Source organism: Halichoerus grypus, chromosome 11 (genome assembly GCF_964656455.1).
Source record: "Halichoerus grypus chromosome 11, mHalGry1.hap1.1, whole genome shotgun sequence".
NCBI classification, from domain to species: Eukaryota; Metazoa; Chordata; class Mammalia; order Carnivora; family Phocidae; genus Halichoerus; species Halichoerus grypus.
Window position 1 is genome coordinate 74,381,838 of NC_135722.1, and position 16,172 is coordinate 74,398,009.

At 49.8% G+C, this 16,172-nt stretch overlaps 1 protein-coding gene across 2 annotated transcripts in view; it reads left to right on the forward strand.

Annotated features, from left to right (window-relative positions):
* PANX1 (pannexin 1) overlaps window positions 1-11,876 on the forward strand; it is a 50,789-nt gene extending 38,913 nt beyond the window's left edge. For both annotated transcript variants that reach the window (XM_036075001.2, XM_036075002.2), the window contains exons 3-5: window positions 8,873-9,099; window positions 10,190-10,848; window positions 11,381-11,876. In XM_036075001.2, the coding sequence (XP_035930894.1) occupies window positions 8,873-9,099; window positions 10,190-10,848; window positions 11,381-11,460 (966 nt within the window). In that variant the 3' untranslated portion in view covers window positions 11,461-11,876. The remainder of the gene's footprint in view (window positions 1-8,872; window positions 9,100-10,189; window positions 10,849-11,380) is intronic.
* The last annotated feature ends 4,296 nt before the right edge of the window (window positions 11,877-16,172 follow it).

Here is a 16,172-nt window from a genome sequence, read left to right on the forward strand (position 1 = left end):
CCTAGCCGTTCTCAGGTGTGCAGTTGAGCGGCGTTAAGTACATTCACACAGTTGTGCGACCATTGCCAAGATCCGTCTGACCTTTCTCGCCTTCCCAAACTGAAACTCTGTACCCGTCAGACACTGACTCCGTGTTTCCCGGCCCCCACTGTCCCGTTGTCTGTCTTCTGTCCACCCTCCCAGGGCCCTCCTGCAGCTGCATTCCTATGGGATGTGTCCTTTTACATCTGGCTTATTTCACTCCGCTTAATGTTTTCAGGTTTTGCTCACGTCGTCGCATGATCAGAATTCCCTCCCTTTTTAAAGCTGAGTCATACTCTGTCTCGTGTGTTGACTGCGTCTTGTGTGTCCATGCATCTCTCCGTGGGCCCTGGGCGGCTTCTGCCTCACGGCTCTCGCGGTGAATGCTGCCGCGAACACGGGAGGATGGGGATCTGTGCAAGGCCCTGCCTGCAGGTCTTGTGGGCCTATACCTGGACGTGGGGCTGCCGGTTTCCTTCTCAACAGAGTTCTTCCTGATGGTTTTCTTCTGGCCTCTCCACATTCCGTGGACTCACGATTGCCGAGCTGGCACGGGCCCTCAGTCTGCTCTCCGAGGACTTTGCCCCCCTCTCCGTGTGTCCTCCACTCCCGTGGCCGCCGCGCTCTGAGTTCGTCATTACCTGGAACTACAGTAGGGCACCCCACTCCCCACCACCACCTCCTGCCCTCTGAGGCCCTCCCCGCCACTTTCAGAGAAAATGGAAGCTCTGACGTGAGAACAGCCCCAGCCGTTTCCTTCCCTTCCGAGAAATGGAAGAGGCCCCCACCTCCTGACCGATGGCTGGACCCCTGTGTTCCGGACCCCCGTGCCCCTGGTTGCAGACAGACTGCATCCCCGTCTTTGTCGTCTGCATCCTCAGCCTTCCCTTCCCGCGGGCTCCCTCCTCATGCACGTTTGGGCACGTCTGTCCCCCCCCCCCCCCCCCGAGCGCTCTCCCCACATCCCCAGCAACTCCTCTGCTGCTGCGTAAACGCTTGCCTCTCCCCCGGGCGGGGGGCTTACCCCACTCGACTTCTCTCAGCCGTGCAGTCCTGTGGGCCATGCCCTCATTCTGCAGAAGCGCTCTGGACTCCTGGGGCAGGTTCTCCTTGGTGAACTCCTCCTTTGCCCATCACTGAGAAGTTGGGGTTCCTCCGGGGCTCTGTCCTAGGCCCCTCCCTTTCTCACGCCACCCCTCTCCCTGGATCACCTCACCAGGCATCTGTCTTGGCTTCCTCCTCTCTGCCATTAGCACCTGGGTCTTCGTCTGCAACCCCCACCCCTCCTGAGCTCCAGATCCGACCCCCAGCTGCGCCCTGAGCTCGTGCACCCAAAGGCCTAGCGCGTGCCTCCAGCACATGTTCCCTGCCCGGCCCCGCTGTGCCCACCACTGTCTGCCCTATTCCCTCAGCCAGAAATCTGAGGGTCACTTTGCTGTTGTCTCCCTGCTCCATCGTGTCAGCCTCCCAGCCCAGCGGTCATGCTTTCCCACGGGCTCTTGTGTCCCGGGGTCCCCGGCCCCGCCCGTGCCGTTTCTCTCCCGGACTCCTGCCGTGCACTCTCCTGCTGCCCTCGCTCGTACTCCCCCTTTGCCCCTTCCCACTAACTGTACCCGCTCTTTTTCTTGCCTGACTGTCCTTTCCCTAAACAGAACCCTCCAATGTCCCTACACAATGTCTAGATTTTTTTTTTTTTTTTAAAGATTTTATTTATTCATATGAGACAGAGATACAGAGAGAGAGCGAGAGCATGAGCAGGGGAGAGGCAGAGGGAGAGGGAGAAGCAGGCTCCCCGCCGAGCCAGGAGCCAGACGTGGGGCTCGATCCCAGGACCCTGGGATCATGACCTGAGCCGAAGGCAGACGCTTAACCATTTGAGCCACCCAGGCGCCCCAATGTCTAGATTTCTTTTAGAACTCAAGCTATTTTGGCTACCACGGTTCTCCCTCCCACTGGCCCCTGCGAACCCCCCCACCCCAGCCTCACCGCCAGGCCATCCCCACCACCCCTGGGCCCCAGGGACCCTGACTTCCTGTAGTTCTCACGTGTCTTGGCTGTCTCACACACACCTGCCTTTGAATAACCTTCCCTGATGGCCCCTCCCCTCTAATCCGCCGACCTCCTAATGTGCTGTTCTGGTCTCAGCTTAAATGTCCAGTCCACCTGGAAGCTTCCTCTGAACCTCTAGACTGAGGGTTGTTGCCAAGTCTAATCGCTTTCGGGGCCAGGCGGGGTCAACACGAAGTAAGACCCTGAGGCCGCTGTGTGGACAGTAGACCGCACAACCTGCCTCCAGGCAGTCAGATCCCAAAAATGGGGTGCTGGCTGAGCAAAACATCAGCTGCACCGCACACTGGTCTCTCTTGTCTGTTCCCAGAGCAGCCTGTGCTGTTCCTAGAGCAACCATGGGAGGTGGCAGATCCTCGCCTTAATTCTGTTGAAGTGATTCTTTATTTCTAAGCCTACAGGTTCCCTGCAGGAAGAGCCCACACCCGTGTCTCATGCAGCAGCGTGCCCCTGGGGCAGTGGAAGTGGGGGGAATGAAGCAATTCGTATGTCCTGCTCAGATCCAGGGTGAGGGCGTTAGGGGCACAGGGTTGATGGGAATGCTTCTCAACTTAGTTCTGACGCCAGGCTTAAACCCAGGAGGCCCAAACTTCCCCCAAAGAAATTACTCACTGGAATATTTAAGTGTATGTCAGTGTGAAGTTTGTGGGCCTGGCATAATCAATGCTGTGATTTCTTCCCAGCTACTTTTTCACGTCTCCCTCCCTCTTCCTCCTCCACTTACTTCTGGTGGCCTCCAGTAGCGCCAAGGAACGGTTTTCGTGGAAATGTGTGTGCACTCAGGGGGACCGGCAGGTGGTGCTCTAGGACTCTTTGATAATGGGCATTTTTTTTTTTTTTTTTTTTTGAGTGTTCTGTTCTTTGTTTAAGTTCATTAGGCAGCTGCTAGGCATGATTTTTATGTTCTGAAACAGGAAAGCAAGATTTTGACTGAAAAAAAAAAAAGCCACAGAACAAGAAAATAAAATTAACAGAATGGACAAATCTTTAAGTGGATTCACTGAAACTTAGTTTGGAGGGATCCTCTGAGACTCCCAGACCAGAGGTTTCCAAACCTTAGCATTACCCTGGGTGGGAGGTGGAGGGGGCAGTTTGTGAAACTTCAGGATCCTGAGGGCCAGGAATCTGGTTTTCTTCAGCCCTCCAGGAGATGCTGATTCTGCTGGCTCGCCTTGGGCTCCCCTGTGGGCACCGCTCATCCAGACCCGTGTTTTGCAAACTCTTTGTGCCCCTAAGTCATCTGGGACCCTGTGGAGACGTAGACTCAGGTTCAGTAGGCCTGATGGGGCCTGCATTCTTCCCAGCAGTTGCCCTGGTGATCCTGAAGTTGCTGCTCTGTGGACCACTCTCTGGGAAACAAGGATACAGACCAAGGGACTGACAAACTCTAACGTACATGCTCCAGCCAAATCCAGCCCCTCCATCACCTATTTCTGTGAAGAGTTTTAGTGTGGCCATGCCCATTCCTTTACACGTTCCCTGCGTCTGCTCTCACGTCTGGCTCACAGACATTTACTGTCTGGCCCTTGGCAGGAAAAAGTTTGCCTGCCCCGATGGAGAATTCTAAAGGCCTCCCAGATGATTCATTGAAAGGGAACTCCCTGCCTCCCAGAACAGTTCGTTCCATTTTCATACAGATCTTTAGGAGCATTTGTCCTTGCTTCCTCATGACTTGGTTCTGATTCTGCTGTCAGGAGTCTCTTTCTGCTTCCACACACAAATGCTCTGCTTACCATCCTCTCTTCCCTAGGTCTCTCCTCGTGCCAGGACCCTCCCCGAATGTCATGAGTCATGAAGCCTGGAGATAGGTATCGGGTGTCTTCCTTGAGTGCAGAGTAGAATGGAGTACCTACCTTTCTTCTCTGTCCTCTGTAAGCTGCTCCTGGATGCACTAGCCTTTCTGCGTAGCCCTACACTCGAGACTTCCGAAATTTGGGATTATCTTCAAAGTGATTACTGTCTGAACAAGACGCGGCCAAGAGCAGACATCTTCCATGTGTCTTTTTATACCACTTCCCCGATGCAGTTTGTTCTTGGTTTACCTGCTTCCTGAGTTCAGACCATTACTTCCCATCTCTTCCAGCGTTCTCTTTTTGCCCGACCCTCAGGTCAGGATCCCGTGTCCCTCCCTGCCCCTCTTGGCCCCTCCTACACATTCTCCTTGGATGAGCCCAGCCATTCTTGGCTTCGACCATCTCTGTGTGCTACAAAATCCTGAATCGTAAGGTCAGCCAGATTTTTCCCCTTTATTTTCAGCTGCCTACTGCACATCTCCACTAGGATTTGAGTTCTTGAGTATGGGTATCTTACATTCACAAGCTCTCATCTCCTCGGGTCCACCTCCCACCTCACTCCCCTCTGCTTGGAATCCGTTCCTTCTTGTTTCTTTAGCTCAACTAATGATACTACCACCCACACCCTTGCATAAGCTAGAAACCCAGAATTAGCCTCTGTTCTTCCCTTTTCCATCCGTTAATTCCAAGTGGGCAGCGTCTGCTCCTCGCGCTCTGTGGCTCTTACATCCGTCTCCCCCCCCCACCTGCTGCTGCCTCAGCCCAGCGCATAGCGTCCTAACCTCCTGCCTTGTCTCTCTCTTTTCCACTGGGTTCCCTTCTCCACGGCTGCAGTAATCTCTCTCAAATTAATTGTCATCACGCCCTGCACCAGGGGCTTCCCATCGCCTATAACGTGGGAAGCTGAGGACGTCATAAATTAGTTCCTGCTTACGCTTCGTAGGGGTTCCTAGGGTTGCTGTAGCAAATTACCACCCGCTCCGTGGCTTGGCACAACAGAAATTTATTTGCTCATATTTCTGGAGGCCAGGGTTTGGAAATGAAGGTGTCAGCACGGTGGGTTCCTTCCTGGGGGCTCAGAGGGAGAACTCTGTGCCTCTCTTCTCGTTTCTGGTGGTGGCTGGCAGGCTGTGGTGTATTTCCAAACGAGGTCACGTTCTAAGGTTCTGGGCGTGAGTTTTGGCGGGGAGACACCATTCAACCTAGCACATCCTTCCAACCTCAGCTCTTACTACGTCCTCACCGTGGGCTCGCTCGTTTGCTTTGGTGCCCTGGATGTGTAGGAATTCACTGGGCAGAAAAAGAGAGAGAATTCCATGCAGAGGAAAGTGTGCATCCGAAGGGCCACAGAAAAGGTGAAATTTGAGTGGAGTCTTAATGTACGGATAGCATTCTTGTATGTTCTTGTTGCCTCACTGTACTTGAAGACCTAGTTCAGATGTCACCTCTGTTGTAAAGCCTTCCCTGACCTTCCGAGGGACATTTCTCGTTGCTCAGTACTTAAGTACCTACGTATTTAGTGGCCATCACTTTAACGTTTTGCTTATTTAATTATTAGCTGGTATTCCCACCTGGTCCTGCTCCCAGGCCTGATGGGTTTTTTGTTTGTTTTTAAGATTTTAGTTTTTTAAGTAATCTCCATTCCCCATGTGGCGCTCAAACTCATAACCCCGAGATCAAGCGTGGCACACTCCACTGTCTGAGCCAGCCAGGTGCCCCCAGCCCAGATGTTTTTAAATGGATTTACCCATCTGCATTTAATGCCATAGGCCGTGACCACATACATTTCAGGGGAGGAGCTGTACAGTCCTAAATTGAACCCATCTTCACCTTCCACGAGGTAGAGGGGATTTGAATGCAGGGGATTTGAATGTGGAGGGAGGTTGTACCAGAGCCCCTCCAGGCTTCCTTCCTTCTGGAAGTTCTGTTGTTCTACAACCCCTTCCAGAAACAACACAAACTTTTAAGGCAAACAGACTGGAAATTGTGCTGCCGTTTGGTTCTACTTTGCTTTGAGGAGCTTCGCTGTCACGGGAAGAACTCAGTGCTGACATGAACCGCATAACAGGAGTGTGCGGCCGTGGCTTTGAGAGATGCCGAGTGTCTCAGACCTCGTTTGGAGCAGACAGAGCTCATGAACAAAGCCATTCCCATCCCTAAAGCTCGGCAATTTCCCCATGCTCCTTACGCAGACAAAAGGATTTTAAAGACTATAATGATTTTTTGGATTCCTATTTCAATTGAATTGATTTTAGTACCACCTTGTTACAGAGTCACTGAAAGTCACATTTTCATTTTTGATGAAAAAGAAACAAAAGGCTTAACTGTGGAGAAAACCAAGAAATGGGGCATTATTCAACTGCATTCCTTACAGAGGTGATCAAGGTATGAGGATATCTGAGGAGAAAGCAAACACCCAATGTGTAATAGCTTTAAACACTCATTTTTCCAATTACAATGAGCTGTAGCTGATCTATTCATTGGTACTAATTATTGCACCACATAGGCCTGTTGGAAAAAGTGCCACAGACTGTAAACAGTCACTTTTTAATCCAGAAGAACAGTTTGAGGTAAAATTCTATTAATTCAAATAGCTTTGAAACAAAAGTGGCTTGTAAAGGTATCCCACAGCCCCAGATTAGAAATAGCGTTCTCCCTGTAGTTCCCCAAGAAAATGCCTGGCTCTCTTAGAGGGTTCTGGAAGGAGCACAGACTCTGTCTCACACGGTTACATTTTTGTGCTAACAGGCACAAAAAACAGGTGCTTCTCGCTGTAGCCAACTATGAACGGCGTAGCCAGAATTCGTCGGATCACAGCCTGCTGTGCGTGTCGTGGTGCAGCAGGCCTCTGCAAGTCGGGCTAATGGTTTTGAGAAAGCCCATCCCAGGCCAGAGCCCCAGATGGAGGAGGCAGTATCGGTGAGGGGGTTTTTATGCATCTCTAACTAAAATTTAACATTGAAAAATACATACCATGCAGGCAACTATCCCTAATGATGTCAGTGGCATCTGTGATTTTGCCAGAGACCTTCACCACTTCAAAGTTGGTGTTAGACCATGTGTCAGATCCTAATAAATGTGTTAATAAGCACATACAGATTTGTTTTGTAATGTAATAACTCTCTCAATTATCATCCACTTCTTTTGTGAACTTTTAGGTATTATTTTACACATTTAAAGATACTATTCTTGGGGCACCTGGCTGGCTTGGTCAGTGGAGCGTGCGACTCTTGATCTCGGGGTTGTGAGTTCATGCCCCACGTTGGCTATAGAGATTACTTAAAATCTTTAGGAAAAATACTATTCTTCATGAAAAACAAGGAAAGACCTGAGAAACTATCACAGAACCAAGGAGACGAGGGAGACATGACAACTCAATTGACAGATAGACCCTGAATTGGATCTTTGAGCAGAAAGAAGACAACACTGGGACCACTGGAGAAACCCAAGTGCAAGTCTGAAATTGAGTTAATGATGGCTTCTTGGTCTTGACAAGTGGACCATGGGAATGTAAAGTGTTAACAGTGGGAACACCAGATGTGTGTCATTCGAGAACACTCTGTATGATCTCTGCAACTTTTCTGTACATCTGACTGGATGGCGAGAAGCCCAGTGTTGGGTCTGCTGCCCACTCCCAGAGATGTGTGGGGTGGGAGTTCTGTGTCCTCTCGAGACCCTCACTGCTACAACTCTGAGGAAATGGGAGAGACCAATCCAAAGATGGGGAGAAGTTCTCCAGAGAAGTAAAAATAATTTATGGGGTATTGTGGTGGAAAAGGCATGGCTCTGGGTTCAGAGAGGGCAGGCTTCATATTGTCCCCCGCTCCAGCTTTGTGCTCTGTGGCCAGAGGACGCTCTGGGCATCCTCTTCCCCTTTGTGAAGGGAAGCCATTAATAAAGGCCTTAGCAGGGTCACTGTGAGGACTAGAGGTAGGATGTGTCCATGAGGCAGCCCTTCCGTTGGTTGTAGCCTGGTGCTGTAGTGCCTTTTTCACGCCAGGCCCCATGCTAAACAGTTTGCACACATTATCCCACTTAATCTGCACGATACCTCTATTACATGACCATTTCATAGATCGGGAACCTGAGAGTCAGAGGCTCAGTGACGTCAGCACCCAAGGACACGAAGCCGAACTTAAATTCACATCCATGCTAACTGTAGCTCATGGTCTTCCTCTGCCTTCTCTTAAGGTTTAGCCTTTCCCGATGGCCCGGCAGCCCTGGTTACTGGGCGCTCTTTGCTTTCCCTGACTCCGGAATCCCCTCGGGTTTGTTTTGCACGTACATCCACATCCAGATGCTCTCCGCGGGGCTGTGGCCCATGGCGGTTGGCTCTTCTGGGCCTGAGGTCGCTCAGCTGTACGGTGAGGGTGTCAGGCAGTCCTCCGGTCTGTCCCGGCATGGACGGTCCATTCTGCATTCTATGAAGTTTAACTGCTTAGGCCAGCTGTTTGATGGTGTGATTACTGGATCACTGAAGCCACAATTTTTCTCATTTGTTTTGGGTGAGGTTGGCATTTCTGTGTCATTTTCCCCAGATTGTAGTGAAAGGGGAAAGAAAAGAGCTCTAACATTAGTGACCTCCTAAAACCACGGCATTGAAAACTAACCCCCCAACCAGAGAGACCACCGTGACATTTACCTGTTCCTTAATTGGGATTTTATTAAGGGATTACACTAAAGGACATGGAAGTCATTTTATTTTTTTGTTTCCTTCTGTGATTAGGGAGGAGATGCTGTGTGTCAGTCACCACATAGTTGCCAGTTATTTCAAATTAAGGAGGATTAAAAAAAAAAAAGATAGTGATGGTTACGTACCTGGGCAGGTGAGTTTAGCCTTAAGTAGTTATGAGGTAATGAGCCCGATTTCCGTCCTTGACGTGGGCATGCACATTGGTCTCAAAACGAGAAAACGGAGAGCAGCACTTGGACCCTTAGGGTCCTGAGGTGAGGGGTCTGTGGATCCCCTGATTGGCTGTCTTGTTTTTCAGTTTTTCCCCTACATCCTGCTGCTGGTGGCCATCCTCCTGTACCTGCCCTCCCTGTTCTGGCGTTTTGCAGCTACTCCTCATCTTTGCTCAGATTTGAAGTTTATCATGGAAGAACTTGACAAGGTTTACAACCGCTCAATTCAAGCCGCAAAGAGCATGTATGATGATCAGGACATGAGAGATGGTGCCGGCCCCGTTTCGGGGCTTCCTGAGAACATGGGGCAAAGGTAACTCAGCCCCCGGCAGGTATCTTGGCAGGCTTTGGGGTATGAGGTCTCAGCCCTCCTCCTGCCCATCTGGGCCTGGGTCCCACTATAGTAGGTGGTGGTGGGGGCTGTCATCCACCTGCAGACATCTGTGGGAGCCAGGAAGGCCTGCTGTCCCCCAGTCTCATCCCACCTGCCTGCCCCAGCACCTGTCCTCACATCCAGACGCTTTGCCTTGTTGAGGGGAGTGCCACTGTCTCGTGTTCTGAAAGGCAGGTAGGTGTAGCTGGGGTGACAGGTGACGGCACCAGCTGCTCGCTGGCTGGGACCTACTGCGTAACGGAGAAGCGCAGAGGGTTATGGGGCTGCTGAGCTTGGAGAACTGGCGAGAGAGAAGTGGGGAATGAGTAGGCAGCACCTTGTCTTTTTCACATTCTTCCTCTGGTTCCTGTTCTCAACAAGGGTAATCCTATTAATAGCTCTCATTTTTAAAATAACCTATCCCAGAGACTGTGTTTTCTCTGGGTACCTTATCTCAGCCCTCACCACGTCATTACAACTAACTGCCTTGATTTCCTGCCTCCCTCTTCCCCCATAAAAACACTGTCCTCCAGCTTTCAGAGGGAGGGCTGGGACCCCAGCCAGGCCCGTGTGCCCTAAGTCTGAGCCCCGAACCCACGGAGCCATCTGCCTCCCGTGCCTCGCCTGGAGGAGGCACATGCGTTCAAGTTGGGCCAGAAAGTCTTCTTTATTCTGCATACCTGAGAAAATTGCAGATTTAAAAACAGTAGAATAAGAATGGTCCACGTGTAGCATTTACTAGGTGCCAGGCATTCTAAGAATTTACAAATATAACTCATTTAACCAACCAGACCTTCTTTAAAATACTAAGAGGGTGAGTGTTCTGTTGTAGTTTTTCTTCTTCTTTTTTTAAACCCGATTTTATTCCCTGATACACCAGTGAAGTTAGAGGTAAAGTAGGGAGGGAGGAAGGGCGTTTGAGATTTTTAGCGTGATACTGTTCTGTGCGTTTACGTCTTTGATATTTGATCTTCGTAAGGGTTTAAATTTTTTTTTATTCCCTTGTTGTTGTTGTTGTTGTTGTTTATAGTTTGTGGGAGATCTCTGAAAGCCACTTCAAGTACCCGATTGTGGAGCAGTACTTGAAGACCAAGAAGAACTGTAAGAACTTAATCATCAAGTACATCAGCTGCCGGTTGCTGACGCTCAGCATCATACTGTCCGCGTGCGCCTACCTGGGCTATTACTTTAGCCTCTCGTCGCTGTCTGACGAGTTTGTCTGCAACATCAAGTCCGGGATCCTGAGAAATGACAGCAGCATCCCCGATCGCTTTCAGTGCAAGCTCATCGCCGTCGGCATCTTCCAGTTGCTCAGCCTCATCAACCTCGTGGTTTATGTGCTGCTGGCCCCCGTGGTCATCTACACGCTCTTCGTTCCCCACCGACAGAAGACAGACGTTCTCAGGGTGTATGAGATCCTGCCCACTTTCGATGTCCTGCATTTCAAGTCGGAGGGGTACAACGACCTGAGTCTTTACAACCTCTTCTTGGAGGAGAATGTAAGTGAGCTCAAGTCCTACAGGTGTCTGAAGGTACTGGAGAATATTAAAAGCAGCGGCCAGGGCATCAACCCAATGCTCCTCCTGACTCACCTTGGCACGATCAAGATGGATGTCATGGATGGCAAGAGACCGGAGCCTGTGGAAATGACGTCAGAGGAGCCGGGGGACCCGATGACGGAGCTCAAAGGTAGGGTGAGCTCTCGGGGCAGAGGCTGAGGAGGCCCATGGAGTGCCTTTGTGGCCGTCCTTCACCAGTGAGCGACAGTCTTGCCCCTGCCCCTCATCAGGAAACCATTTTCCTGTGCGGTCTTAGGTGAAACCCCTCAGTACTGGGAGACCGAGGGGAAGAATGGGTGCTGCCCCTGATCTCCAGAGGAACGTGTGCTTTCTCCCGACTGTCCTCTCTTCCTGGTCATTCTCTCGAGGTCTCTGCCCCAAGCATCCCTCCTTGCTGTCATTCTCGCGTATGCTTGTCCATTCTGTGGGCTTTGTCCCCATACCTCTGGGCCTCTTGCCCGTTGTTCTCCATCTCTTTCAAAAGAGACAAATTCGTTGATTTAACCATAGCCCTGACCTAACTTCACTGTGCCCTGAAATGTGGCTAAGAAGCAAACCCTGGTAAGGCAAAGAACACAAGATTGATAGAAGAGTAGGTAGTTCATGCTGTCGGTTCCTGCTCTGTGACTTTTGTCATAAATACTTGTTTTCTGTTTTGACAGATTCGAATGAACCCAGTGAAATTAAAGTAAATAACGGAGAGACGAATGCTCGACAGAGACTTCTGGATTCTTCCTGCTGATGACTTTTTTTCCCCTTGAACATGAGATCCGTGACTTCTGTGACATGGGATTGGTATCGGCTGTCAGGTTCCCAGCCGGTCCGCAGCAGACGGTTCTCAGTAGAGCTACTGAGCATGCCTTGTTGAGTCCCCAGTGGAAATGACGGTCCACAGAATGTCGTAGGAGAATGGTTCATGAACTCCTGATGAGCGGCACCATGGAGATGAGTCAACCCCAGCAACTGTACATGTGTGAGTCCTCATCACATGGAGGTGGGAAGGCTCATCAAAGCAAGAGTCTTAGCCCTGTTTGCCTCAGAGAAGCACCTTTCTGGAGAGATGCTGCAGTGAGACTCGGAGCTACCAGCAAGGACTTTGGTAGGCTTTTTGTATTTGTTGTGTGAAATAATAATAAACCTGTCAGGATACAATTGTAACATGAATCTCCTATGTGCCCTTAATGGCTGTTGCATGAGAAAACCATTCACTGACCAGCGGGGTACCTGCTGCTGGCCGTGGCCTCCACTGGGGACAGTGAGGCTCCTGTCCCCGCAGGCTCTGCACACCCGGCTGCTCGTCACCGAAATTGCGGCGCCGGCTCTGCTCTGGAGGGCTGCGGGCCCCCGCACTGCTCCGCCTGGAATCGTGGTGAGCAAGGCAGGGTCCCGGGGACATTTACTTGCAACTTCTGTACAGGAAACAGTGCTTCTCACAGAGCCCAGTGGGGAAATCCGGACATACAGAACAGGCTATTTCAGTCCGTTTTCCAAGGGGTTCTCTGCAGGTCCTTCCTCTGTGATCAAAAGACTCGAAACAGGATGTTAAACAAATGAACAGAACACAGAATGCTTTAAAAAAAAAAGGGGGGGGGACATTTTGCTTCTTATGATCAGAACGTATAAATGACATCTGCCATATGGTGTGCTTGGAACCAGACCAGCTTAGCGGTTTATTTAATTTATATTTAAGCACATCTTTTAAAAATTCATTTTAATTTAGAATCCTGTGATGTCAGAACTGAGGCCATTTGGGAAGGATGTTCTAGCATTGATGGAGAATTATAGGATAAACGTTACAGATGGATATATAACACTCAAGCATTTAAGGCCAGTTCAGAGTATATAAAAACCTTTCCCAGTTCTAACCATGGAAATAGGTCCAAACTATGTTTACATTTTATACAAAACCCTTTAAAATTCTGTCCGTGGATCTCCCTGTTTTTATTCTTAGGAAGTTAACACATTACTAAAGTGAGTAATCCTCAGGAACCTCGAAGTTTACATTTGGCTCCTAGGGAGAGTTGTTTACCTAACCTAATTACTGTTTGAAAAACAAAATTTATATAAGCTGCTCAGAATATTCTGAGAATATTCTACTCTCTTTTCAGAATATTCACAGAAGCGGATTTTAGTTGCGCTTCTGTGATGGTGTCTGAGATGGAAAGCTGATGATAAGTCTTAAGAATGCAATCAGTGCTTTAAATTATTTTTATTACATGATATTTATTACCGTTGAATTAGTGTGACTTAGAAATGGTAGGAACCTAAATACTCCATTTTCCTTCATTTTTATATCGCCATATCCAAGCGTTCTACACTGGTTTCTTTTTATAATTTAAAAAGATTTCTGAGAGCTTTTTCTATGATACACTTTTTTTCCCCAAAAAGCTTCATCTTCTTTATAGGCAGCCCCTAATTTGTACTTTGAAGTGGTAAAATAGATCCATTACTTTAGGAAACCAGCAACTCCCTCAGCCCTGTTACATGTAATCCTTTTATCAGAGTTGGTATAGTTGGAGTCCTTGACCCTTCTTCTTCTTCCCTGTTGCTACACTGAGCTCCAGTAGGTTCTGGGATGTCCCGGGCCCATCATGCTCGTCATGCTCGTCACTGACTGTTGGATATGACGAATAAGGCTGGTCCCCATCTTTGAGGAGTTTAGAACCTAGTCACAGGCAGCAAAGGCAGAGGCAGGTACAAAGAAGAGTAGCCACAATAAAGGCCCTTCCAGAAACTCCCAGCAGCTGCTCTGTGTTATTGGGAGACACCATATTGTTTTCCTCTCTCCAGAGCTTCTGTAGCTGGTGGTCTTGAGAGTCTAGTTGTAGTTTTTCCCAGAGGCTCTTTAGCCACCAGTCCTCCAGTGTGAAGCTGGGACAAAACAATAGCAGAGTGGTTTTGCCCAGGAAGGGCTCCGCTGGCCTTCTGCACCTTCCCTGGCAGGCGGGGCGGGGGCAAGCCTGCGGCGGACGTGGAGCTGCCCGTGGGGTTGGCCGTGAATGACTGTCGTGGAGCTAAGAGGCTGAGGCGGATGCCCGGCCCTACATTCCGGCATGGGGAGAAAGTGTCACCAGGAAAGTGAACTCCTCCATCCCCTGGGAGTTGCTGGCTTGCAGGACGACTTTCAAGGCTTCCATTTCCTGAGGGTAAAGAGTCATCCAGTGCTTTCTACAAAGGGACAGACAAATCCTGACTGAGGACCCCAGGGCTACTGACTTTGTTTCCGGCTCGAGTCTTCCTAGAAAACCACCGGCTGGGACTGGACCCGATCATCCTGAAAGCAGCGTCCGACCACCTGTTTGCTTTTACCACAGGACAGGCAGAGACGTCCAGTGTGGACCTTCTTCAGACTTCTGGGAAGTTAGAAACCCTCCCCTGCGATGCACACACAGCATGAAATGCACCATCAGGGCCCGTCCTGGTGCGCACTCCCGGGGCTGGAGTCCAGGCCGCCCGGCGCACAGCGGAGGCCCCTCGGCCCTCGCAGGGAGCGGCCACTTCCGGCAGTGTCTCCGCGCTGTGTTCACGTAGTGAGATCGTGTTTGCACGCTTTCCAATGTGCTGTACCTTCTGAGGAGTGGAGCTCATTGTCCAGAGTCGGGCTGAACAAGCCAGTTACGAGAGTGGGTAGGTGGCAGCATCCTGGAGCGACCCTGCCGCCGCCACTGACCCCGTTCAGCCTCTCCGAACACCTGCGCAATGCTTTGTCCTACTTGGTGGTTGTGCTGTGAAAACACTAGCAGCTTCCGGCTGCGTGGCAGGTCTCGTTGCATGTTCGTGTTCCGTTTGTGGAAGCCGAGCGTCTGTCCTATCCGAGAATGAGCCAAGGTGGGGCGGCAGGGCAGACGCTCCCACGGGCGGAGTGTTGCACGCTTTTTCAGATGTGTTCGTGTTGGTGTCTTGTGCTTATTGTCCGTCCCGGGTCAATAGACTGTGTACGAGACGGGAGTTTTTAACCTGCTGTACTGTAAGCTAGCCCAGCAGCTGGCGAGTAGTAGGCATTCTGTAAATACTTGCTGAGCACACGAACACGCTGTTAGGAGAAGTCTAGTTTGTTGGCAACTGTGATCGGATTTGAAAAGGCACACGGTCTTGTGCAGGAAAGGAGAGGGCAGACTCCCTCGGCCCCCTGGTGGAGAGAGGAAGATTTGTGTCAATGACGAGGTCTCTGCGGAAAAGTAGTGGCAGTTCTTAGCTGCTGCTTGTGGCCCCTCTCCAAGTTCAGGACAAGTTCAGTGTTGCCCTGCAGTGATTAGCGAAATTGAAGTTTTGAAGCTCCTGATCTCAGTCACTTCCCAGAACAACCTCTTGAAAAGGAACATTGATTGAAATGTGCAATTAGCGCTAATTGGGGTTTCATATGAGGGCATGGACATGAAATGGCCCTTCTGGGCAGTTGTTGGCTGGGGCCCTGTTTTTCACAAGTACTGTGAAACCGTGAAAAAGGGCTGGCGAAAATGATAGTGTGTCACTGTGGAACGTAGTAGATGTTAATTCACCGTTGGTTTGTTCGGCCTGCTTGAAATGTATTGTTTTGGGGGGGTTTTCTTCTTAGCTGTAAAAATACTCTGTCACTTAAAGCATGCAGTTTGATCAGTGATTGTTCTTCGAGTTCTTGAAAGTTGTTAAGAGTTTCTCATGCCATGTGTGCTTTCCCCTGCCCCCAGAGGAGGAAAATCCTTGTAGAATTCGACAGTGTCACAAATGTTCCCTACAAAAGCAGACGCCATCCGTTCCTCTCTAACAAGTTGGCTTTTTAAAAGCACTGTAATTACAGTCTCACGGAGTTCTGTAGAGTGGTGCTCTAGGCGTACTTTAAGTTCTTTTTAATGACTAAACATCTTCAAAACTTTTAAAGAAAAATACACGTGTTCTTTTCTGCTGTGTCATTCGCTAAGAATGATCGATTTCTGTTCCACACAGATCAAAGGATGACAGCGTATCGGTGTTAGAAAATGATCCTTAAAAAAAGCACAAGAATCTTGAAAGCTCTGCGGTTTGGTGGTCCTCGCTAGGACATTTTAGATTCCCATGTAAGTCACTTGTCCAAGTTCTGCATTCTGATCAAGCTGCCTTCCCCTTAAGGAGGGATCCAAGGCTACCCATGTCTGTAGTGAAGGCGGAAACAATGTTTTCGTTCTGCAGTGTTGCACCCACCTCAATAAAACTTCTCTCAGTAACAAAAAATGTGTCTTGTGATATTTCTTGCCTTCTCTTCAGGGAGGGTGTCACGGGAGATGAGTCCTAAAATGTCATGAGACTCAGGGCTCCTTCCTCTCTGCTGGATACATCAAATTCAGTAGGCGTCATGGTACTTAACACCCACCTGGCAGGAACCAAAGGAAGAAAGTCCTTGATGAAGGGCCCACAGCTTCTGTAATTTTCAAAGCCGAGATCGCATGCTTTCTGATTGGGGATTTAACACAATTTGCTGCTGTAGGGATAAATCCGGGC